The sequence below is a fragment of the Carcharodon carcharias genome, chromosome 8 (assembly GCF_017639515.1).
Source record: "Carcharodon carcharias isolate sCarCar2 chromosome 8, sCarCar2.pri, whole genome shotgun sequence".
Lineage (NCBI taxonomy): Eukaryota > Metazoa > Chordata > Chondrichthyes > Lamniformes > Lamnidae > Carcharodon > Carcharodon carcharias.
In genome coordinates this window covers 30,955,746-30,981,745 of record NC_054474.1, presented here as the reverse complement: position 1 = coordinate 30,981,745, position 26,000 = coordinate 30,955,746, and the positions used below count along the sequence as shown (strand labels likewise).

Here is a 26,000-nt window from a genome sequence, read left to right as displayed (position 1 = left end):
GGGGGGGGGGGGGGGAGGCGGTAGTGGTGGTGGCGATAAGGACCAACTGAACTGGCCGGGCCGCTCCTATCGCCTCCCGATCGCACTCAAAAAACGAACAACGCCTCCCTCCCGGATCGCCAGCCGCCTGTAGTGTCCCTTCACGATCATCGCCGTACGATTGTTGTTTTTCTTTTCAAAGAGGCGGAAAAAAACGATGCTTTAAAATAAATAAAAGTTTAAAAACAAATGAAATCACGCCGCCGCCATTTTAGGTGCCGGCCCCGAGCAAGAACAGCTGGTAACCAGGGGAGAGCTGGTCACGTGACACCCCACCAGGGGGCGGGGCCTAACCGCTGCCCCTGTGCATCACGAGATAAACTAGTCGCTCGTGACTGGTTCCCCACAGCCCAAGCAGAAAAGTGGGGGGTGGGGGTTTACGTTATGAAAGGAAGGATATAAATGCGTTGGAAGCAGTTCAGAGAAGGTTTACCAGACTAATACTAGAATGGGTTCTGGTTTTGTTTTGGATTTCCAGCATCTGCAGTTTTTTTGTTTTCATCTCTAGAATGGGTGGGTTGACTTATGAGGAAAGGTTGGATAGACTAGGCTTGTGTTTTCACTGGAGTTTAGCAGAGTGAGGGGTGATTTGATTGAAGTATGCAAGATCCTGATTGGTGATAAAAACAAAAATCTGCAGATGCTGGAAATCCAAAACAAATACAGAATTACCTGGAAAATCTCAGCAGGTCTGGCAGCATTGGTGGAGAAGAAAAGAGTTGTTGTTTCAAGTCCTCATGACCCTTCCACAGAACTGAGTGAATATAAGGAGAGGGGTGAAATATAAGCTGGTTTAAGGGGGGGTGGAGAGAGAAGTTGAGAGGGCAGGGTTGGTGTGGTTGTAGGGACAAGCAGGCAGTGATAGGAGCAGATAATCAAAAGATGTCACAGACAAAAGAACACAGAGGTGTTGAAGGTAGTGATATTATCTAAACGGATGTGCTAATTAAGAATGGATGGTAGGGCACTCAAGGTACAGCTCTAGTGGGGGTGGGGTGGAAAGACTAGCAGGGAATAAAAGATTTAAAAATAATGGAAATAGGTGGGAAAAGAAAAATCTATATAAATTATTGGAAAAAGCAAATGGAAGGGGGAAGAAACAGAAAGGGGGTGGGGGTGGGGGTGGGGGTGGGGGTGGGGGTGGAGGAGGGAGTTCAAGATCTAAAGTTGTTGAATTCAATATTCAGTCCAGAAGGCTGTAAAGTGCCTAGTCGGAAGATGAGGTGCTGTTCCTCCAGTTTGCGTTGGGCTTCACTGGAACAATGCAGCAAGCCAAGGACAGACATGTGGGCAAGAGAGCAGGGTGGAGTGTTAAAATGGCAAGCAACAGGGTGGTTTGGGTCATTCTTGCGGACAGACCGCAGGTGTTCTGCAAAGCGGTCGCCCAGTTTCCGTTTTGTCTCTCCAATGTAGAGGAGACCGCATTGGGAGCAACGAATGCAGTAGACTAAGTTGGGGGAAATGCAAGTGAAATGCTGCTTCACTTGAAAGGAGTGTTTGGGACCTTGGACGGTGAGGAGAGAGGAAGTGAAGGGGCAGGTGTTGCATCTTTTGTGTGGGCATGGGGAGGTGCCATAGGTGGGGGTTGGGGAGTAGGGGGTGATGGAGGAGTGGACCAGGGTGTCCCGGAGGGATCGATCCCTATGGAATGCTGCCGGGGGGGTGAAGGGAAGATGTATTTGGTGGTGGCATCATGCTGGAGTTGGCGGAAATGGCGGAGGATGATCCTTTGAATGCGGAGGCTGGTGGGATGATAAGTGAGGACAAGGGGGACCCTATCATGTTTTTGGGAGGGAGGAGAAGGCTTGAGGGCGGATGCGCGGGAGATGGGCCGGACACGGTTGAGGGCCCTGTCAACGACCGTGGGTGGAAAATCTCGGTTAGGGAAGAAGGAGGACATGTCAGAGGAACTGTTTTTGAAGGTAGCATCATCAGAACAGATGTGACGGAGGCGAAGGAACTGAGAGAATGGGATGGAGTCCTTACAGGAAGCGGGGTGTGAGGAGCTGTAGTCAAGGTAACTGTGGGAGTCGGTAGGCTTGTAATGGATATTGGTGGACAGTCTATCATCAGAGATTGAGACAGAGAGGTCAAGGAAGGGAAGGGAAGTGTCAGAGATGAACCATGTGAAAATGATGGAGGGGTGGAGATTGGAAGCAAAACTAATAAACTTTTCCAAGTCCCAAAGAGAGCATGAAGCAACACCGAAGTAATCATTGATGTACCGGAGAAAGAGTTGTGGGAGGGGGCCAGAGTAGGTCTGGAACGAGGAATGTTCCACATACCCCATAAAGAGACAGGCACAGCTGGGGCCCATGCGGGTACCCAAAGCCACACCTTTTATTTGGAGGAAGTGAGAGGAGTTAAAGGAGAAATTGTTCAGTGTGAGGACAAGTTCAGCCAGACGGAGGAGAGCAGTGGTGGATGGGGATTGTTTGGGCTTCTCTTTGAGGAAGAAGCTAAGGACCCTCAGACCTTCCTGGTGGGGGATGGAGGTGTAGAGGGATTGGACGTCCATGATGAAGAGGAAGCGGTTGGGGCCAGGGAACTGGAAATTATTGATGTGACGTAAGGTGTCAGAGGAATCACGGATGTAGATGGGAAGGGACTGGACAAGGGGAGAGAGAAGGGAGTCAAGATAACAAGAAATGAGTTCCGTGGGGCAGGAGCAGGATGACGCGATCGGTCTACCGGGACAGTTCTGTTTGTGGATTTTGGCTAGGAGGTAGAAGCGGGCCATCCGAGGTTGGACGACTATCAGGTTGGAAACTGTGGGAGGAAGATCTCCAGAGGAGATGAGGTCAGTGACAGTCCTGGAAACAATGGCTTGATGTTCAGTGGTGGGGTCATGGTCCAGGGAGAGGTAGGAGGAAGTGTCTGCGAGTTGACGCTCAGCCTCCGCGAGGTAAAGGTCAGTGCGCCAGACAACAACAGCACCACCCTTGTCAGCGGGTTTGATGACAATGTTGGGGTTGGACCTGAGAGAATGGAGTGCAGTAAGTTCAGAGAGAGACAGATTAGAATGGGTGAGAGAAATTGAGACGACTAATGTCACGCCGACTGTTCTCAATGAAAAGATCAAGAGAAGGTAAGAATCCAGAGGGAGGGGTCCAGGTAGAGGGAGAATATTGGAGGTGGGTAAAAGGATCCGTTGAATGGGGAGAGGACTCCTGCCCAAAGAAGTGAGCACGGAGATGAAGGCGGCAGAAGAAGAGATCAGCAACGTGCCGAGCCCGAAATCCATTCAGATGAGAGCGTAAGGGTATGAAACTAAGTCCTTTGCTGAGCACTGAACATTCAGCGTCGGAGAGGGGAAGGTCGGGGGGGTGGGATTGGGAGATGGGGTGGGGACGGAGGGACAGGCAGGGGTGGAGGGTCCTAGATGGGTGTTGGTGTTGATGAGTTGTTGGAGCTTGTGTTCCTTAGCACTTGAGAGAAAGAGAAAAAGTTTCTTGTTGAGGCATCAGTTGAGACGAGGAATAAAATGAAACTGGGGGCACGCGCAGCTTTGAACAAGGGTGCGGCGGTGCTGCTGGAGGGAGAGGTCGAGTGTGTTCATATGGCGGCGCATGGCACTGAGTGTGGATCTCAGAATGTGACAGGAACAGCATTCCGAGAAATGTTTTATGTCCCGGAGATACCTGTAATCCTGGGTGGGTTTGAAACAAGAGGGATGGAATTTCAGTTGAAATCCACGTGGGGTAAGTCGAAGACGGAGACAGTCACTGAGAAAGGAGATATGGCTGTGAAAGCGGGTTTTAGTAAAATCCTTGTCAAACACCAGGAGAGAAATGGAAAACAGTGAAGGTGAACAAGGCAAAAGAAAGATATGGAAATCTTGTCGAAGAGAGGAACATAACTTCTTCAAGGTAGGCATTTCTTGAAGAGGAGTGACAATCAGCTAAACACAGATAAAAACAAAAAACTGCGGTTGCTGGAAATCCAAAATAAAAGCAGAATTACCTGGAAAAACTCAACAGGCCTGGCAGCATCGGTGGAGAAGAAAAGAGTTGACGTTTCGAGTCCTCATGACCCTTCCACAGAACTGAGCGAATATAAGGAGAGGGGTGAAATATAAGATCCTGAATGGTCTTGACATGGTGGACATCGAAAGGATGTTTCCTGTTGTGGGTGAGTCCAGAACTAGGGGGTACTGTTTTAAAATTAGGGATTGCCCTTATAGGACAGAGATGAGGAGAATTTTTTTCTCAGGGTTGTGCGACTTTGAAACTCTGCCTCAGAAGGCGGTGGAGATGGGATCATTGAATACTTTTAAGGCAGAGATAGCTAGATTCTTGTTAGGCAAGGGAATCAAAAGTTATCGGGCTAGATGGGAATGTGGAAATTGAAACACAAGATCAGCCATGATCTTATCGAATGGTGAAGTAGGCTCAAGGGGCCCAATGGTCTACTCCTGTTCTTATTTCTTATGTTATTTTAGGACTGGTATGAGAAAGAATTTCTTCAGCCAGAGGGTGGTGAACCTTTGGAATTCTCTACCCCAGAGGGATGTGGAGGCTCAGTCATGACTGTTCAAGACAGAAATTGCTAGATTTCTAGATATCAAAGGAAATGGGGGACTGAATGGGTATACTCCTGCTCCTATGTTCATGTTAAATCTTGATACCTCACTATTGTTTTTTTAAGAAAACCTAAATGGATTTTCTTATATCAGACCATCTCTCCCACAGAGGTTACCTCAACAGTTACACAACCAACTCCTCATTCTCAAACGTTCGCTGATGTGAAATGTTTTACTTCTGCTTCTCTCTTTGTAGATGGATTCTGTTTTCAACTCATATTCAATTTGCCAATCTTTCACAAACACCCATCCTCTGACTTTTCCCAATTAATTTAGGCATTGTTCTTACTCCCAGTCCCTCCTGCTAAAGGATTGAATCGGGATTCTTGCAGCATGATCATGGGTGAGGTAGGGATTTGCACCAGGTTCAGAAGAAGAAAGAGGGGTGATCCTCTGATTCAACTAAATATGGCAGCCCTGCCTCTATCGCCACAAGTATTTTAAGGTTTGCAGCCACACAAGGGTGGAATATAGGGGTTGGCAACGGTGGATGAATTGGTCAAAGGAAAAAAAATGGGAAGAATTTATGAAGATGCTTGGAGATCTCTCCAGAGATAATAAAATAATTTCCTTTTTACTGTTTCTTTGGGAAATGAATTACCCCTTTCAAACCCTAAAGGTAAATGATTATGAATTTCAGATTTACAGGACCACTAGCACATATGGTAAAATGTTACATGAAACATTCACAAATTAATTCTTTAGCATATTTGCCTTCGGATGTTAGATGTGGGGGAGGAGATATCCAGTGACAACATTTGGAAAATGAATAATTTCATAGTGACTGCAGCTGTACAAATAATCTTCTTGTAAACTGATTGCTTATGTGAAAAGTCAGTACTCTAATCAGGTATTTTTGTCTTGTTAGATTCTCTTTCTGAAGCAAAAATAACCACTTTCATATGGAACTTAAATCCTTCCTGTTTTGGAAAAATAAATAAGTTACAGTGACAAAAGATAAGTTTGTACTGATAAATATAAACACATTTTCTGTAAACAATAAGAATTGAGCTAGCACAATCACCAAGACTTCTTAAACTTTTAAAACTTTTGCACCTTGTTTCTGACATATTCTGAATGTCCCAATCTTGCTGTCAATCATAAACATTTCTAGAATTTTCCTCCAGTAAAAGACATAAACTTAATGGTTTACACTATCAGGTTTGCAAGTACTCCACACTTTTCCACTTCAGTAATCTGTGAAGTAAAAAATTAAGGACTTCATAATGTGTCAAATATGAAAACTTACCTGAACAAAGTTTCTTATATCCATCCTTCATTTGGTTACCAAATAATTTTGGGAAAAATAAATCATGAAGGAAGAATCCTTGAGATGGACATGCATTCTGAGGAAGTCTGCACACACTCTGAATATAGTATCTAATGGATAGCAAACACAGTGATAATGTTTGGTAAATATTAACTGTAAGCTGAGAGACTAAAACATTGATTTCAACAAAAAATATACCTGCTACTAGCTCTTCCTCCAATTTCTAACGTTTTAGGGGGCTTGACATTGAGACTGATTCCCCTGACTAGAGAATCTAGCACAATGCCTTAGTATAAGGGGTCAATTATTTAGTACTCAGATGAGAGGAATTTTTTTTTTATTTCTCAGGGAATCAAAGGATATGGACAGGAAAATGGAGTTGAGGTAAATCATTCATGATCATACTGAAAGTGGAGCAGGTTTGAGGGGCCAAATGGTCGACTATAACTTATGTTCAGTCCCTGACTCACTCTAGCCCTGAGGGCCAATGCCAGCTCTCATAGCTTGAGACCCATCTCTCACTCATCTCCCTATTCAGCCTTTGACCAATCAACTCTTTCTATAGACAATGGCTCTTTCCTCAGGCATTGGCCCTGTCAGCCATCCTCAACCCCCACGTCAAAAATAGCCACAACAACCCCATCTCAGAGTCCTGAACGTTACCATTAATTCACAGCTTTGTTCCCACATCCACTAAAATCCAGTGTAAGTCCCAACTTTGACTTTCAAAGCACCATAGCAGTCTAACCAAAGTTTTGAATGACATTCTGTATGACTGTAATCATGGCACTTTATCCATGCTCATCCCTTTATTAATGGTGCTTGATATTTGCCTACATCCTTTGCCAATGTTACTTCTGTTGTCCAGCACTGTGGGATTGCCATGCATGTTTTAATTGCATCTATCCAAATTCATATTCTGCTATAACTTTTTTTGCCTTCTCCAGCACTGCTACGTTCAGTATTCCCAGAACCTATCCTTATCACCTGTACCTTATTCACACACTGCCTCTCAACAAGACCAACTACAGATACAGGGTCAACTTCCTGTTCATGCTGATGACATTGAATACTACCCCTCCACCATTTCTCTTGACTGCCTCTGTGCTATCAGACTGCTTGCCGCATCAAGTTTTAGGTAAGTTACAGCTTTCTCCAACAAAACATTGACATGTCATAAAAACAAAAAAAACTGCGGATGCTGGAAATCCAAAGCAAAAACAGAATTACCTCGAAAAACTCAGCAGGTCTGGCAGCATCGGCGGAGAAGAAAAGAGTTGATGTTTTGAGTCCTCATGACCCTTCAACAGAACCGAGTGAATCTTAGGAAAGGAGTGAAATATAAGCTGGTTTAAGGTGGTGGTGGTGGCGGGGGGGTGGGGCGGGGAGAGAAGTGGTGGGGGTGGTGTGGTTGTAGGGACAAGCAAGCAGTGATAGGAGCAGATAATCAAAAGATGTCACAGACAAAAGAACAAAAGAACACAGAGGTGTTGAAGGTAGTGATATTATCTAAACGGATGTGCTAATTAAGAATGGATGGTAGGGCACTCAAGGTACAGCTCTAGTGGGGGTGGGATGGAAAGGCTAGCAGGGCATAAAAGATTTAAAAATAATGGAAATAGGTGGGAAAAGAAAAATCTATATAAATTATTGGAAAAAACAAAAGGAAGGGGGAAGAAACAGAAAGGGGGTGGGGATGGAGGAGGGAGTTCAAGATCTAAAGTTGTTGAATTCAATATTCAGTCCAGAAGGCTGTAAAGTGCCTAGTCGGAAGATGAGGTGCTGTTCCTCCAGTTTGCGTTGGGCTTCACTGGAACAATGCAGCAAGCCAAGGACAGACATGTGGGCAAGAGAGCAGGGTGGAGTGTTAAAATGGCAAGCAACAGGGTGGTTTGGGTCATTCTTGCGGACAGACCGCAGGTGTTCTGCAAAGCGGTCGCCCAGTTTACGTTTGGTCTCTCCAATGTAGAGGAGACCACATTGGGAGCAACGAATGCAGTAGACTAAGTTGGGGGAAATGCAAGTGAAATGCTGCTTCACTTGAAAGGAGTGTTTGGGCCCTTGGACGGTGAGGAGAGAGGAAGCGAAGGGGCAGATGTTGCATCTTTTGCGTGGGCATGGGGAGGTGCCATAGGTGGGGGTTCAGTAGTAGGGGGTGATGGAGGAGTGGACCAGGGTGTCCCGGAGGGAACGATCCCTACGGAATGCCGCCGGGGGGGTGAAGGGAAGATGTGTTTGGTGGTGGCATCATGCTGGAGTTGGCGGAAATGGCGGAGGATGATAATTTGAATGCGGAGGTTGGTAGGGTGATAAGTGAGGACAAGGGAGATCCTATCATGTTTCTGGGAGGGAGGAGAAGGCTTGAGGGCGGATGCGCGGGAGATGGGCCGGACACGGTTGAGGGCCCTGTCAATGACTGTGGGTGGAAAACCTTGGTTAAGGAAGAAGGAGGACATGTCAGAGGAACTGTTTTTGAAGGTAGCATCATCAGAACAGATGCGACGGAGTGAAGGAACTGAGAGAATGGGATGGAGTCCTTACAGGAAGCGGGGTGTGAGGAGCTGTAGTCAAGGTAGCTGTGGGAGTTGGTAGGCTTGTAATGGATATTGGTGGTCAGTCTATCACCAGCAATTGAGACAGAGAGGTCAAGCAAGGGAAGGAAAGTGTCAGAGATGTGAAAATGATGGAGGGGTGGAGATTGGAAGCAAAATTAATAAATTTTTCCAAGTCCCAAAGAGAGCATGAAGCAGCACCGAAGTAATCATTGATGTACCGGAGAAAGAGTTGTGGAAGGGGGCCAGAGTAGGTCTGGAAGAAGGAATGTTCCACACGCCCCTTTCCTAAGATTCACTCTGTTCTGTTGAAGGGTCATGAGGACTCGAAATGTCAACTCTTTTCTTCTCCGCCGATGCTGCCAGACCTGCTGAGTTTTTCCAGGTAATTGAGAAGTCATAAGCCACTCTCTTCAGAACCCACCAAAAACTTCCACTCCTTTGGTCACCTTCTCAGAATGAACTAGCTTTTTAACATCTTGGATGTCTTGTTCAACCCCATGTCCTATTCATTAACAAAAGCGCTTACACAAACCTCTGCAAGCGATTGTTCCCATCTCTCTTCTATCCTTCCACAGCTGTAAGCCTTAAACAGGCCTTATGTCAGCTCCAAACTCATTGTTCCAATGGCCCCTTTTGCCAGCCTATTTCCGTGAACTCCAACTCCAAAGATCTGCTGCACATTGTCCATCCCACTTTGCCCCACACTCTTATCCTTGCTTAACATTCAACTTAAAATTTCATTTATCATAACTTTATCTCACCCTGTCTCTGCACTCTTCTCCAGCCTCATATTCTATCCTGCACACTTTGGTCCCATGATTAATATTCTGTGCATCACCACCCCACCCCCCCCCCCCAACCCGTCTGCTTGCACCAAGCTGTTGGTGGCAATGTTTTCAGTTTCCTTTGCCTTACCCTTTGGAGCTCTCCTCCTAAGCACCACCTCTCTCGATCTTTAAAAAAACATTTGATCAAATTTTTTGTCACTTCTAATCTTTCCCTGATGGTTCACCATCTATTTCCTTTAGCCTATTTGAGAAGTGCTTTGGGATTATCTTGTTATGTGAAAAGATACTTTACAAATGGAAGTTGTCTAAAAAATATACAACCACCTTTCAAAATACTTTTTTTTAAAAAATGTTTCCACATTGGTTGCCATTAATGCCTTTTCCTTTTGGCCTACCTGCCACCCAACTTAATTAGTTTAAAATGCACTTGTAGAACTGAGGTTCCACATACTCATAAAATTATTTTAAAAAGATCAAACTGATTGGTTAAAATGATTGAATATGTTTTGGTTGAATTAAAATGGCATCAAAATGTCTAAATTTCAAAGATATTGCAAGTTCCTGCTACATAAATCAGCTTATAAATTTCGGTGGATTTTTGTTTATCCTGTAATCCATCTACCAAGGAATACTTATTTCAATTCTAACCCAAGGTGCTGTTGGTTGAAAAGACAAAAAAAAAAGGGCTTGTGCACAAAATGCAGTGGAGTTTCAATTCTGATTACTAAAATTATTACCCACATCAAAGAATTCTGCCTCATCTGGTTTCACCAGGGCCAGTCAGCTCCTGACCTCATTATAGCCTTCTTCCGAACGTGGACAAATAAGCTGAACTCAAGGGGTTTGGGGGGGGGGTGGGGCTGAGAGTTGACTGACCTTGATATCAAGGCAGCACTTGACCAACTGTGACGTCAAGGAGCCCTAGCAAAATTGAAGTCAACAGGGATCGGAGGAAAGCTCTCCACTGGCTATAGTCATTTCTAGCACAAAGGAAGACGAGTGTGGTTGTTGGGAGGCCAATCATCTCAGTCCCAAGATGTTGATGCAGGAGTTCCTGAGGGTGGTAATCAAGGCCCCAGCCACCTTCAGCTGCTTCTTCAATGACCTTCCCTCCATCATAAGGCCAGAAGTGGTGATATTCGCTGATGTTTGCACAATGTTCAGTGGCATTTGCAACTTCTCAGATACTGAAGCAGTCTGTGCCAAAATGCAGCAAGGCTTAGATAACATTTAGGCTTAGGCTGATCTCCCCTTTAGACTCAATGGCATTGCCATTGCTGAAACCCCATCAACATCCTGGGATTACCATTGACCAAAAACTGAACTGGACTAGCCATATAAATACTGTGGCTACAAGAGCAGGTCAGAGGTTAAGAATGCTGAGGCAAGTAACTCACCTCCTGACTGCCCAAAGCCTGTCCACCATCTACAAGACAGAGATCAGGAGTGTGATGGATAAGTGCAGCTCCAGCGACACTCAAGAAGTTTGACAACATCCAGGAGAAAGCAGCTTGCTTGATTGGCACTCCATCTAGCAACTAAAACATTCACTCCCTCCATTATCAACGCACAGCAGCAGCAGTGTGAAATATATACAAGATGCAACTCAGCACCTTCCAAACCAGGGACCTCTAGAGGAACAAGGGCAGCAGATTCATGGGAACACCACTACCTGCAGTTTTACCTCCTAGCCAGACACCATCCTGATTTGGAACGATATTACTGTTCCTTCACAGTCACTGGAACAAAATCCTGGAAAACCTTCTTCCCAGCATCACTGTGGGTGCACCTGATGGACTGCAGCAGTTCAAGAAGGCAGTTCACCACCATCTTCTCCAGGGCAGAGGGATGGGCAACAAATGTTGGCCTTGCCAGCAATGCCCACATCCATGAAAGAATAAAAAATATAATTGCAGACCAGGCCCCTTAGTTTATGTGGATTAGAGCATAGGTCAAATGCTGTTTCTATGATTCCATGTTTTAAGAATTTATGCCACCAATATTCATAGTTGTAATATTTTTATTTAAAAACAGAAAAAGAGCATACATTTTAATATACACAGAAGTAACAATTGGCTTTTAGAATGTTTAACCCACATCATACTAAAATACTGGAAACACTTTTTAAAGATTTATATAAATATGAAAATCTGCTTTAGACAAACAGTGAAACATACAAAAAAGCCACACAATGTTCCATGAGGTTTTACTGCACAGTGCTTTAAGTTCTAGGCTGTCCCTCCATAGAAAGATAATACAAGGAAGCATGATATACAATTTGTTTTTAAAAAAGGGCACATACCACTAAAAACTAAAGCAAGGATAAACGTTTTTAAGATCTGTTATAGTACATTGTTTGATGACATTGTGGGTAAATTCATTACATGGCATAAAACTAAACCATATAAATTAGAACGGTCTTGTGTTCAATTGCTTGCTTGTATTGAGTTAGATGACCTCAGACAATCAAGCGACATCTGGTAGAAATGTTGCTCTAGGATAGAACCAGAATGAGCTGTCTTGCCTCCTTGTCTACCATTCCCCAGTTTAAAAACCTGTGAACACTGTCTATGCTCAACAGGGGAATAAAGCCAAATTTGGCAAGATGACAAATTTGCCTGCAGCCAAGGCATTTATAACCCAGCAAGAGAAAGTGTCTTATAGAGAGCAGATTTAAAACTCGAATGCCTAAATCAACAAAAGCAAATTAAAAATACTATATTTCCATATAACAATTATATATACAAGCTGACAGTTTTCATGTCATTAGAGGGCAAAGGTTCAAATCACACCAATGACAAATATTTCATACCTATTCATAATTTTGCTGCTGGTGACAGCACTCTCATGCCTGAATAGCAAAGGAAAAAAATGAATCTTGTGACAGCATGCCTTCTTTCTTGTTGAAGCATGCAGCAGCACATGTAATTTGATGAGGAAAGAAACAAATAGATGGTAAAACAGAGATGGGACTGCTCTAAAAGTGGGAAGGAACGATAGCTGGGAAGCTCTCAAGATGAGTCCTGTAAAATAAGCACATAGCTGTCCATAAATCTTAAGCAATTACACTTTATTCATAGTCTAGTATTCTTTTGAAACATTTTTAGGTTTCCGATAATGGGACAGGGGTAGAGGCCACGAATCTCAAAGGTTTCATAAACAAAATAGCAAATTTCAGCTTGTGATTTCTATAAATTATAACAAACAACTTTAGCATTGTGTCTAAGGAGTTATTTATCAATGTAAAAGTAAATGAAAGGTTATTTGGAAATAGACATTCTCTCCTATATGCCATGGTACAGTACAGCACAGAAGTATCTGAAATTTGGTAGTGTGATGAAAAGCAGACACTTAAAGTACAGTTCTATATTATAAGTGCACCTAGCAAGGCAAAATAGCTTTCTGAAAACTAGGCCAAATATTTGCATTATTACATTAAAAAGTTAATTTGGCAGAGTCAGCTGGACATAGCTTATTACCAGTAATTCACCAAACAGAATTTCTGATCATGGGAGTATTACTAAAGGGAGCCGCTAACTACAAGAAGCTTGTCAACAGGAAATACGAGGAAAATCACAAAGACAAGTTGGTTTCATGTAGCAACGGTGGATGTGTGACGGATTACACACCTTCCATCTTGGCAAAAATATGTCATGGTGCAAAGAGATAAGAATGAGACACAGTATAAGGGCATGATGGGAAACTCACTAGCTTGAGGGAAGGAAGAAAGAAGCAAAATCACAATCTTGTTCAATTAAAATAAACCTCTGAGCTAATATCATACTTCAGATAATGAAAACTAATAGCACTTTTGTTAAAACACTATGCTCAGGCATTCAAACTTTTAATGTACTCCAATACTTTATACCTATAATTATGTTTTTATATTATCATATGAACTATTGTACTGGATATCTGTTTACCTGAAGCACATTCAGTGCATAGTTTTTGACAGCATACAAAAGGAACGCGAATAAAGTGAAATAGGTAAAAATGCTGGTAGAATGTTTAAAAGGAGCGCAAATGCACACGGACTGAAACTCAGTGATGGCTATGTTTATAATTATTATAAAGTGCTGTTTATTTAAAAAAAGGGACAAAAACAATTTATGGGAAATGGTTCAATATCATGTATCTGCAGGCAGCTGATTGATTATTTATTTGTAAATGAAAATGAAGTTCTATTTCTCTTCGAATGTAGATGATCTTCAACTTTTCCTCCTCTGTATCCCATCAGACCACGAGTGCATGGTTCACTCAGGCCAAATGAAAACATTTCCAGAGCTTTTGTCGTCTTTCAGGCTAATTAATACATGGGAAAAACAAAGGTGTACTGATTCCAGTTCAAAATCATGGCAATTGGTTGACTAATAAACCTCATCTCTATTTAATAAAATCAAAAAAACTGCGGATGCTGGAAATCCGAAACAAAAACAGAATTACCTGGAAAAACTCAGCAGGTCTGGCAGCATTGGCGGAGAAGAAAAGAGTTGACGTTTCGAGTCCTCATGACCCTTCAACAGAACTAGTTCTATCGAAGGGTCATGAGGACTCGAAACGTCAACTCTCTTCTTCTCCGCCGATGTTGCCAGACCTGCTGAGTTTTTCCAGGTAATTTTGTTTTTGTTTCTCATCTCTATTTAGTTTGATACACTTACTGTTTGAAACAAAAAACATAAAAAGGGAGACAAGTCATATGTGGACAAGAATACTTTTGTGACAGCTTTGGAAAGAAATAGCACAGAAAATGCAGTTATCAAGAACTAATAGTGTAGAAGGTGAAACACTCCTGTTGTCTTATCTTCCTGTGAACACTTTACCCTAAGTTAGGAAGAATTACAAGGCCCAGGTTAAGAGAAAATACAATAGCTCTATTCAAAATGAGGAGTTCTGATAAGATAACGAAAAATCCACTGGCCAGCAAGTCAGCATAATTTTAAGTTCACCACTAACGGAACAAATAGAGAGATTTGGTGTTTTTTTTTTTTACATCCATACGTTTGATATTACATGGAATAACAAAAAATTGTGGAAAGACAAACTATAGCTATATTTAAAAGAAAAATAGAAGAAAAATTAGGAAGGCCAGGGATAAAGGACTAAGCGAATAGCTTTTTCAGAGCTACTACAGTATGCAATAGGCCAAGTGGCCTCATTCCTGTGCTGTAAAGTTATATTCTACAGCCCAGGGTTTATTTCTTATAGTCTGGGTACTTTGACTACTTTGGTGTTTGCATGTTCTCCCACTTATTTACTCGAATTCAGAGTATAGAAATGCAGTGGCACACTGTAGAGGAAAATATACACTTCAAAGGAAAAGGACAACAGGTCAAATTTGCAAACAAATATTAGCCTACTACTGCATATCTGATCCATAGTTTGTCTATACAGATTCAGAGCATGAGAAGTTAGTTTCTTGCTTAAATTACCTTAAAAGGAATATACTGTTTTGAATGGAAAAAAAAACATTGGTATGAAATTGCCACAACTCAAAAGGGAGTACTGTCACGATTTCCTCCTCTTTTTTGGTGGCTCTTCATCAGAGCTGCTTATACTACTACTGGAACTAGAGTCAGAATCTGAATCAGAAGATGATGTTTCACTGGATGATGATGTTGAGGAAGATGAGGAGCTGTCGGTTGATGAACTCTCATCATCACTGCTGCTGCTCTCTGATGTGGAAGAATTGGATGATGTTTCACTGTCTGAAGATGAATCAGTGGAAGAAGTACTGCTACTGCTGCTACTAACACTCTGAGGCCTTGAAATGAAAAGTGAATATATAGGATAGTTAACTATTATTATACAACCAATGCAGACATGTAAAATTCCCTAATTCAATATAATACAGTATATGTTCAAGACAGCATGCTTTTTATGTGTCCATGCATTAGTTATGGATTTTGAGCCATTAGCTTGCAGAGAAATTTTATTCGTTTCCAAAACAAAACATATTATAGACTGTGGTTAAAAGTAATTTCCTCACTGCTAAAGCATGCAAAATAACTCAAGATTTCCACCCTAGAGATGTGGGGAATTGAAAAACATAGCTTGCAAAAGAAAATCAAGTCCTAAATATTACAAATGGCGCAATTTTTGATTTCAGAACAGGAAAATTAAAGCTTCACTTTGCTAGGTATAGGAAAATTCTACCACTGCATATTCTGTTTACTATAAAATTCAACACAGGTATCAGCAATCCAAGAGTTACATATATGTCTGACGTCACTTGACTGCAATTTAAAATACCACTATACCACATTTTGAAGATGAGTTTGCCAGTGTTCTATCAACATTTATTCCCTCAACCAATATCCACCAAATACAGATTCTGATTTTTTTTTAAACTAATTGTCATTTGTGGGATCATGCTATGCCCAAATGGGCCATGAAGCCACTGGGACATTGAGAGGTTGTGCAAAATGCTCTCTATAAAATATGCAAGCTCATTGTTTTAATTTTGACAGCTCACTTGCAAACTATTTGCATTGTTGATGCAGGAGCAACTTTGTTTTAAAAATACAAATTTTGATTAACATTTTATCCACCATATCACCTGAAAGACTACTGGTTTGATTATCAATCTGAATTTGCACAGTTGTTGTGCTCGGTGTACATTACTTAAGGTTTTATTTGTGTTCAAAGCAAGAGTCAACATAATAGATATATAAATATGGCACAATATGGTACTTTTCCTCCCACGAACGAAACTGGAAAATGATAAGAATACACAACAAATTGGTTGGCATTTGGAATTAGAAAAGAAAACTGAAAGATTAAAAAGGCACTTTCTCTCATGGATAGTTCACATTTACTTCTGTCTCGATATCTTTTCTCGTTACAATGCTGATTGGCCTCTATGTCCAGCATTTTCTATTTTTATTTCAGATTCCCAGTTTCTTTTCATCATTTTATTGGAGGTAAATTTTCCAAGTGGTTCTTCGTCTGCTGTTTTATTTATAACATTTAAAATGTGAAGAGTGTTTCGTTATGTTGTTGACCTTTTGTGAAGAATTCCAGTTGTGCTATTACAAAGTTTTGCTGGGACCAGGATGGCATTTAACAGAAACACATGCAACTGACAGACTGAACACCCACATCCCGTGAGTGAATAAAAAATTCTGCTCACGGAGTCAGTTCCACAAGAGTCACAATGCAATTGTGCACCATCAGGTCCAGTGCACATACTCACCCAAGAAATAAAAAAAAACAGAAATCACTTGCCACATAATTGGGAAAAGGGGACAGGGAATCCATGCACGCTCTGGATGGGAATTCCCAGTATCAGAATAATTCCTGTACAAAAGTATTTTGGAACTAGAGAAGGAAGAAAGAACTGGCAGTGCTGGAGAGATGGGGGAGTGTTGGGAAGTACTAAGAGGGTGGGAAGGAGAAGGGATATTTTGGGATAAGTAGTCTGTGGTCCAGAAACTTTAAAAAATGCTTTTGTAGTGAATTACTGTAAGCTTGCAGTTCTCTGATAGTTACCTTTTCTTCTTCATCTTGTTTTCTGTAATTCCTTGTCCACTGTTGAAAGTTAAAACAATTAACACTTTTAGCTGAAGATTGTAATATTAAACATATATCTTATCTATGATGTACACAACCATGACATTTTATATCCTGTAAACTGTGAAGCAAATTTGATACTTTAATATCTCAAAGTTGAGACAACATGGTGACTACACAGATTTGCATTTTTGGAAAATATCCTCCTCCCCAACATCCTCAAATTTATTTTGAAAACCACCTCTAAACAGTCCGCATATAATAGAACAAGAAATCAATTTTAAAATACAGTCTATTTGAGCACTAGCAAAGAAGGACAAACTTAAAGGTAGGCTTTTACTGAGGGAGACCACAATGTTTAAAGCAGAGTTGCATTAAGGATTCTTGGGCCCTGAGCATCAAGAATAATTGGGGCTCCTCTGCACTTCACATAGACTCAGTAGCTTTTCCTTTCTCCCACCCACTCCTGAAAAAGTAATAACTTTTACTGTAGAACCCATAACTTTCTAATGCATGCTGTTTGTCTGAGACTGCAAAAAAACTCATAGCTGAACCCATGTCTGCACATTCACAGTTTCCAGCTGGATAAAGATCAGAAATGTTAACCTTAGTCGACTTTTCCCCCTCCCTAATTTGGGGATATAAAATGCAATTATAGCCTCCCTAGTATTACAGTGGTGATCAACTCACTCAGCACAAATAGAGATAAACAGTTTAGATCTAATCACCACTGTACAGACACAGACACATGGTGACCAAGGTTGAGAAATACATATTCCAGGGTACAAAGCATTTTGAAAAGACAGACAGAAAGGAAAAGGAAGGGGGTGGTCCTGATTTAAAAAAAATGACATAAGGACATCAGAGAGAAAGGATCTTGGCTCAGAAAATCAGCAAGTTGAATCAGTATGGGTAGAGATTCGGAATAGCAAAGGTCAGAAAACACTGGAGACAGTAGTTTACAGGCCCGCTAACTGTAGCCATACTGTTGGACAGATTATTAAACAAGAAATTGTTGGAGCTTGTAACAAAGACAATGTAATAGTTGTGGGGGACTTTAATCTTCATAAAGACTTGACCAATCAAATTGGCAAGGGTAGTCTGGAAGATGAGTTTGTAGGATGCTCTCGTGAGTTTCCTGGAGCAATGTATTGTGGTACCACGTCCGGATAAGCTATTTAGATCTAGTATTGTGCAATGAGGCAGGATTAATTGGTAATGGCATTGTAAAAGATCCACTGGGAAACAGTAATCATAATACAATTAAATTCCACATTAAGTTTGAAAATGACCTACTCCAATCACAAACAAGAATTTTAAACTTAAACAAAGCCAATTACATAGGTCTGAGGTGAGGGCTGGCTGAGAAATACACAGAAAAAATTCAAAATACATTCCACTGAAAAACAAAAACTCAATGAGAAAGATCCATGCGGGTCTTACCAAGGATATTATGCACAGTATTAGCTTAAACACCAGCCGTAAGTCTGAGGTTTGGGAATGTTTCAGAAACCAGCAAAAGTCCACCAAAAAGTTGACAGAAAGAGAAAAAACGAAATGAAAGTAAACTAGCCAGGAAACACCATCCACCATCACAACCCTGGCTATGTCCTGTCCCACCGGCAGGACAGACCTAGCAGAGGTGGTGGCACAGTGGTATAGAGTCGGGAGGGAGTTGCCCTCGGAGTCCTCAACATCGATTCTGGACCCCATGAAGTCTCATGGTATCAGGTCAAACATGAGCAAGGGAACTTCCTGTTGATTACCACGTACTGCCCTCCCTCAGCTGATGAATCAGTACTCCTCCATGTTGAACATCACTTGGAGGAAGCACTGAGGGTAGCAAGGGCACAGAATGTTCTCTGGGTGGGGGACTTCAATGTCCATCACCAAGAGTGGCTCGGTAGCACCACTACTGACTGAGCTGTCCTAAATGACATAGCTGCTAGGCTGGGTCTGCGGCAGATGAGGAGGGAACCAACAAGAGGGAAAAACATTCTTGACCTCACCCTCACCAACCTGCCTGCTGCAGATGCATCTGTCCATGACAGTATCGGTAGGAGTGATCATCACACAGTCATTGTGCAGACGAAGTCCCACCTTCACATTGAGGATACATTTAGCACTACCACCGTGCTAAATGGGATAGATTTTGAACAGATCTAGCAACTCAAGGCTGGGCATCCATGATGTGCTCTGGGCCATCAGCAGCAGCAGACTTGTACTCGAACACAATCTGTAACCTCATGGCCCAGCATATCCCCCACTCTACCATTACCATCAGGCCAGGAGATCAACCCTGGTTCAATGAAGAGTGCAGGAGGGCATGCCAGGAGCAGCACCAGGCATACCTAAAAATGAGTTATCAACCTGGTGAAACTATAAAACAGGACCACTTGTGTGCCAAACAGCATAAGCAGCAATTGACAGCACTGTGGGTGTACCTACAAGGACTGTAGTGGTTCAAGAAGGCAGCTCACCAACACCTTTGAGGGCAATTACGGATGGGCAATAAATGCTGGCCCAGCCAGCAATGCCCACATCCCATGTAAAAAAAAGGGGCATTTTCAAGTTGACCGGCTGTGACCAGTGGAGTGCCGCAAGGGTCAGTGCTGTGGCCTCAGCTATTTATAATCTGTATTAATGACTTAGAGAAAGCGATAAAGAGTAACTTATCAAAGATTGCTAACAATACAAAGCGACGTGGGATTGCATACTGTGAGAAGAGCACAAAGAAGGTGCAAAGAGATCTAGACAGGTTAAGTGAGTGGGCAACAAGGTGTATAGTGTATACTGTGGGAAAGTGAGAGGTTATTCACTTTGGTTGTAAGAATAGAAAAGTAGAATTATTTTCAAAAGGTGTGTAACGTGTAAATGTTGATATTCTGAGAGACTTGGGTGTACTTGTACAAGGAACACAAAAAGTTAGCAAGCAGTACAGCAAGCAATTAGGAAAGCAAATGGTATGCTGGCTTTTATTGTGAGGGGATTGGAGTACAAGAATAAAGAAGTCTTGCTAAAATTGTATGGGGCTTTGGTGAGACCACACCTAGAATACTGTGTATAATTTGGTATCCATATTTAAGGGAGGATATCTTGCATTGGAGGCAGTACAGCAAAAGTTCACCAGATTGGTCCCCAGGATGATGGGGTTGTCCTAGGATGGTTCTATATTCTCTGGAATGTAGAAGAATGAGAGGTGATATCTTATTGAAATATTCAAGATTATGAAGGGGCTTAACAGGGTAGACACAGAGTTTGTTTTGCCTAGCTGGGGAATCTTGAACAGGGGCACAGTCTCAGGATAAGGGGCCAAGCATTTAAGATTGAGATTCATTTACTGGGTTGTGCATGCACCATAATTGAATATTTTTAAAGCTGAGATAGACAAATTTCAGGTCTCTCAGGGAATCAAGGGATATTGGGAGAGGGTGGGAAAGTGCAGCTAAAGCCCAAGACTAGCCATGATCGTACTGAATGGTGGAGCAGACTCAATGAACTATATGGCCTTCTGCTGCGCCTATTTCTTTTGTAGCAGACTAGGGACCAAATCAGGACCTTTCTGGTCCACATGCCTCTATCCCACACACCATAGTGCATTCATCCACTGAGCTATTAAAGTAGGTTTTAATATGAAACCACGCTTACCACGGTGGCAATGCTAGTTTATTTTGCTTTTCTTTCAAAGTCTTCTTTAATTGCACTGTCCTTGAGGGTCTATGTAGATACTTCCGTTTCCCAGTGCACTCATAGGTCCAGTGGCCATATTCTAAACATTTCTGACATCGAACATGCTGTTTATTAGCTTCCCTAAAGTACAGAAACTAGAATGTATTAATTACCACAGTTATAGACATTTCTGTGGTGACACAGCAAATACAATGTTCAACTGATGAATTTAACAGATTTAACGCATTTTTTTGATAAAGAAATTTGTGATTTTGCTATAACTGAACAATTTACACTTCAGTAACACTGAACTTTAGAAATTAAAAATATTTCAAAGTGATAGTGAAATATAACCTCAACTCTTTTGACAGATAGACAATCATTATCCATCTCAGCTGAAATAACAATGCTAATACTGAAACATTTTTTGAAGTGTTTACTTGCAATTATATTTGTTTGCATGCAGGTTGTTAGGAACAGTAACAAAAAGATATTTGATGCCAACAATCTGTTCACAATTGCAAAGGTAACAGACAGCACCTCAATGCTGTAAAACATCTTGGTCATGCACTTGCACCATTAAAATGAATCCATGCAATTCCCCATGTAGCTTTGGCATTACAAAAAAAAATGCAAAGTTAGAAATAACACAGCATTTCTTGAAGTGAATTAAAGTTTAATTTAACAAGAACATTTTGCACTCACCCCATAAAAGCAAATACAAAATACATTACACTGGAGTACAAAGAGGTGAAGTCTGATGTGGAACAATAATTTTTCCAATGTCCTTTCATATAATAACGATCACTTTTAAAGATACCTACAAACAGATCTATATATCCTTATTGTTATTAAATTCATCCTATACTTGTTCCAAGTCATACTGGTCCATATAATTCACAGCTGCCAATGAACTTGTTGAAGCATATGATGCGACAGTCAGAAAAGTTAAATATTTCATAGAGGTCACCCTTAACCATTACTTTCATAGGGCTCAATAATCTAAATACATTTTTTTGGCTGGTGAATGGTGGATGGGGTTGGGGGTGGCAGTGGGGAAAGAAATAAAGAGAGTCTCTCTTGGAAAAATATCAACTTAATACGACAGCATGATTTCTGTAGTATATAGCAAAGGCAATTTACCTTTATATCCTTTCATACAACTTCAAGGCTCACTGGACTTATCCACTTCATTTTAGAAACACTAATCGTGAATCAAACATCATTTTAAGTTAATTCAGCTCATCCATGAGACCCATCTCCCACTTTCTTGACCCCATTAAACTGCATTCACCTCATCTGTATTTTCAAATGGCAGCCCCATCTCAAACCTCCTTTTCTGCTCTAGAAATTTTTGAAAAAGTTGTAATTTTCCAGATACATGCTGATCTCTCCTGCAGCTCCTAGCATCTTTTCAATCAGCTTTTACACCACCCCTACCACCAAAAAAGCCCAAATCAAAGTCACGACCAACTCTTCTCCGAAGCTTTTCCTTTGTTGTTGAATTAAGGAGGACTGCTTTCTCCTGGTTCCACTTAACTATTTTTTGTAGGAAGAAAATTTCTACCTAAGTATCTCGTACTTTGACTCACCATCTAATTTTACCACATGCTTGTGAAGTGCCTTGGGATGTCTTTCAACATTCAACATGTTCTATAGATGCAAGTTATCATTGTACTCCAACCATCAGTTTCTGTCAAGATACTTCACTCTTCCTTGAGTTTGGTTTAAAATAATGGAATCAATTGACAGGAGTAAACTGAAGGATTATTTGTGAAAAAAAATCTAGTATAAGTACAGAAATGGGTTAGAAAGGGACGATCCTGTTTGACCAAGCTCCTTAATTTTTCAAAGGAATTGAGGGCTACAAGTGGACTCTGGAAATCTTAAATTATGGGTTTCCAAAAGGTATTTCACAAAGCTTCACCTAAAATCAAGCTGAAAACTGTGGAGATCCAGGGTAAATATTCAGAATTGTTAAGAGATTGGCTGAAGAATAGAAAGCAACAGGTACTTTGTTAGAGTACATGTGTCATAGTAGGTACTAAGTGGAATGGCTGATGAATGACTGGAGAAACTTGGGCGTTTTATGCTACAGCGGAAGTACCTGAAAGATTATCTTGAAATATACAAGATAGGTAAGGGTTTGGAAAAGATAAATCAAATATTACTTTAAGTTACAAGGGAACACTAGTCAAATTAAAAGATAGAATTTCTCATCACAAATTTTTTCACACGAAGTGCCAGCATGGACTGGATGGGCCAAATGGCTGTAACCATTTTATGTATACATGGAATACACAGCCAGATACCATTGTGGAGGCAAAAAAAATCCTGGAATTACTGAAGAAAATATTACATGCTTCAATGCTAATGAGGTAGGGTATTTCTGGATGGGTGAAACTAAGCTGGTTATCTTCACCTGTAATTATGTTGTGATTTTTGCAGATAGTCTAAAACAATTACTAGTAATAAACAACCAATAAGTTAATTTAGTCGTTTTTATAACTAACCATTGCTACACAGAATAGCACTGGGAATTTGAGCTGAAGGACCAGACGTTTTCTTAAAGTGCCTTCCTATACACAAGGCTTGTAACACTGAAGAAAAAAGTAGTTTTATAAGTAGGAATGTAGAAGGACCCCCCCCCCCACCCCCCACCCCCGGCAAAGACAGCCCATCTAAACCTATCAATCCCCATTTGGGTTGACACTCGCTTATTGGGGTCTAACATACAGTTTACTGACGCACTGTACTCTTAAAAGTAATTCACGTTTAAGCGAGTTTGTCTTAACTCTTTGAGAGGATGAAATTTCGCCCCTGAAATTTCCTTCACGACGATAGCACTCCCCAAATGAAGTTTTTTGGTGCCTTTCCTCCTGTCTGCGGAATTGAGTCACTCTCCATTTCGAATAGGAAACATCTGGTGTTTTTGTGGCTGGAGCATCACTGAGGCCCTGGGCAGAAGATGGAACCTGCCTACCCCCGCCCCCCCCGCCTCCTCCCCTTTTCCCAGACATTATCCCCCACCCCCCCAACCCACATCTTCGAAAACAGCCGTTTCTGCCTCGGTCAAGCAATCCTCACGGTACAACAACAAAACAACCCGTTTCTGTGAGCTGAATACTCACGCTTGCCTGCGAGCGATCAGCCTGTGCATAGGAGTCGCCATCTTGGCTTCCCAAAATGCACCGGATCCGTCACTAAGCAACAAGCCTGAAGGTCCTGACCAATCCGGGCGATGTCCTGGGCCTGAGCATCAAGCAAACTGGATCAAAGCTCTGCTGACTTGGGAGCGGGTGAAGTGGCATTCAAGACTGGATTGCAAATGAATTTGTTCTGTTTTGGTCAAAAGGCATGTTATTTAATTAGCAGCCGGTCCCAGAGTGATTGTGTACATGTGTCATGCTTGGCCTAAATAGCCAAGTGGTTATGGTACTGGGTTTGTAACCCCAAGATCAAGAGTTCAAATCTCACAATGGCAAACTATGAAACAATGTAACTTCATCTGAAACAGATGGAAACGGGTTTGTACTCGAAAGAGTTACATGTGTCATGCTATGGTTTAAGGATTGGGGCTAGCTGGCTGGAAATTGGGGTGAGGGTTAAGTTTAGGAGTTTGGTTGTGTCAGGGCTAAGTTTGGAGGTTGTTATCAGTGTTACGGGTTAGTACAAGCGTTAGAAACTGCTGATGGAAGCTTTAGGCACAAACTTCCACAGGGCAGACATTCCTTTGAAACATAGGCACAGCCTTTTATTAAACTTGCACGGGGCAAACATTTCTTTAAAATCTATAATGTAAATATTTTCAATGGGAATTATTCTGAAAATATTTGGCCATGATGCTTGTGGTATATTGCAAGAGATGAGCGTTTTGTTATATTGCCCTCTCTGTTGTGGAGGTGTAAATAAAGTTAGTTTGATAATGGCTACCTGCATTTAAGGAAACGTTTTATTTAATGCAATGTACAACAGAGCTACTAAGTGTCCCTTTTACCTTTTCTCCACTAGTCACTAAAATTGGTTTATGAAAAACAATGCTCCAGAAATTGCTGAAAAAATAGTAGCTGGCTCGCATCATCCACTCAATAGTGTAAACAGAGCAATTTGTAGTGAAGAGACACGCCAGGAATTCCAATTTCTCACAAATTGCTGGACGATTTGCCTAACCAAAGCCTCTGCCAATAGCCTCAGCAAAGCCAAGAAAATTACAATTTTTCCATGAGCCTCCATTGTTGCGTGCCATTACATTCCTGGATTTACAGCATCAATTCAAATTAATCTTGCCATAGCATTTAGGGCTTGTAATTCTTGTCATGTGGATCCTGTTAATGACATGTTTATGGTCCAGACATGCCACTACACCTTGGAGACCTAGAAAGGGAATAATGTAAACATGTGAACATAAATAAACCATAAGGAGTAGACCATACAGCCTGCTTACCAGGAAAAAAAATGACTTGCGTTCATATAGCACTTCTCAAATCTTCAGTGTAGTCCAAAGTGCTTTGCAACCAGAATTAATTATTTTTGAAGAGTTATTTTGTAGGCAAACATAGAAGCCTATTTGCATACAGAGAAGTCCCACAAGCAGTCATGAGATAGATGACCAGTTGACCTATATTGATGGTGGTGTTTAAAGGCTATACTCCCTGTTCTTCAAAATAAAAGTGGCATTCTTTACATCAACCTAAATGAACAAGTAGGACCTCAAGTTAACATCTCATCAGAAAGACAAAACCCCCAATAATGCAACAAATCTTCAGTATCTTACTGAACTATTAGCCTAGCTATAGATGCTCAGGTCATGGAACCTCAGGCGCAAATGGGTTATCACCAAGTCAAGCTGAAATTTGATATTTCCAAGTTGCACAGTTTATTTCCCTTTTTAATATAATGCTAAGAAGTTGAAAAGCTTTAAATTCCCTAACAGCAATATTCTTAACATGGGTGAGCAAATGAAAACCATTAAAAAGCCCTATCCCTGTCCCACTACTAAGCCCTAGATCAAAAAATGCCAGTATTTTAAACATTTTCTTGGTGTCCACGCTGAACAGCCAGAGCTGCAGATGTGGAAGACCTTCTTTAAAAATGTACCTGTCAGGCTGAGAGTTCTAATATTTTTTAAGCTGTCTCTCAGTGTCAGGTCAATTTCACTAGTTGCTGCTTCTGACCTTCAGGCATCTTTGTGATTCTGTTTTTTTTAAAAGCCCATCAGAAAACCACTTGGTGAGAAGCAGCAGCAGCAGCAACTGAGGGTGTTCCTGCTTTCAAAATGGTAAGGCAAATCCCTATAAGCTTAGAACCAATTGGATGCTGTGTGGGGTGGTGGAAGTGGGGGTTGGGGTGGAGGGAGGGAGGTGTAGGGAGGTTGGAGGGTTAGGAGGGGGATTTGAGGGGGTGGTGGGGGGAAGGCTGGAGGGGAGTTTGGGGAGAAGGTTGGAGGATGGGTTGGGGCAAGGTTGGAGGGGTGATTGGGGAAAAGGTTGGGGGGAGGTTGGAATGTGAGTTAGAGGGTGGTTGGGGAGAAGTTTGGAGGGGGGTTTGGGGGAGTGTTAGAGGGGATGTTGAGGGTAGGTTGAAGGGGA

At 41.6% G+C, this 26,000-nt stretch overlaps 1 protein-coding gene across 1 annotated transcript; it reads right to left on the bottom strand.

The window, feature by feature from the left end:
• Window positions 1-13,846: 13,846 nt before the first annotated feature.
• On the bottom strand, window positions 13,847-23,616 carry zcchc10 (zinc finger, CCHC domain containing 10). The gene is made up of 4 exons (XM_041192935.1): window positions 23,544-23,616; window positions 20,392-20,553; window positions 16,723-16,761; window positions 13,847-14,995 (listed from the first exon to the last, which is right to left on the bottom strand). The coding sequence occupies exons 1-4, from the start codon at window positions 23,582-23,584 to the stop codon at window positions 14,740-14,742; spliced, it is 498 nt and encodes a 165-aa protein (XP_041048869.1). The 5' UTR covers window positions 23,585-23,616; the 3' UTR covers window positions 13,847-14,739.
• Between the last annotated feature and the right edge of the window lie 2,384 nt (window positions 23,617-26,000).

Excerpts from the sequence above, each read along its gene's own strand:
- zcchc10 (XM_041192935.1), bottom strand. The coding sequence starts at position 23,584 with ATGGCGACTCCTATGCACAGGCTGATCGCTCGCAGGCAAGC. Across the intron at positions 20,554-23,543 it reads CTGATCGCTCGCAGGCAAGC|GGAAGCTAATAAACAGCATG; the intron begins GTGAGTATTCAG and ends TCTGTACTTTAG. Across the intron at positions 14,996-16,722 it reads AACAAGATGAAGAAGAAAAG|GCCTCAGAGTGTTAGTAGCA; the intron begins GTAACTATCAGA and ends TTTCATTTCAAG.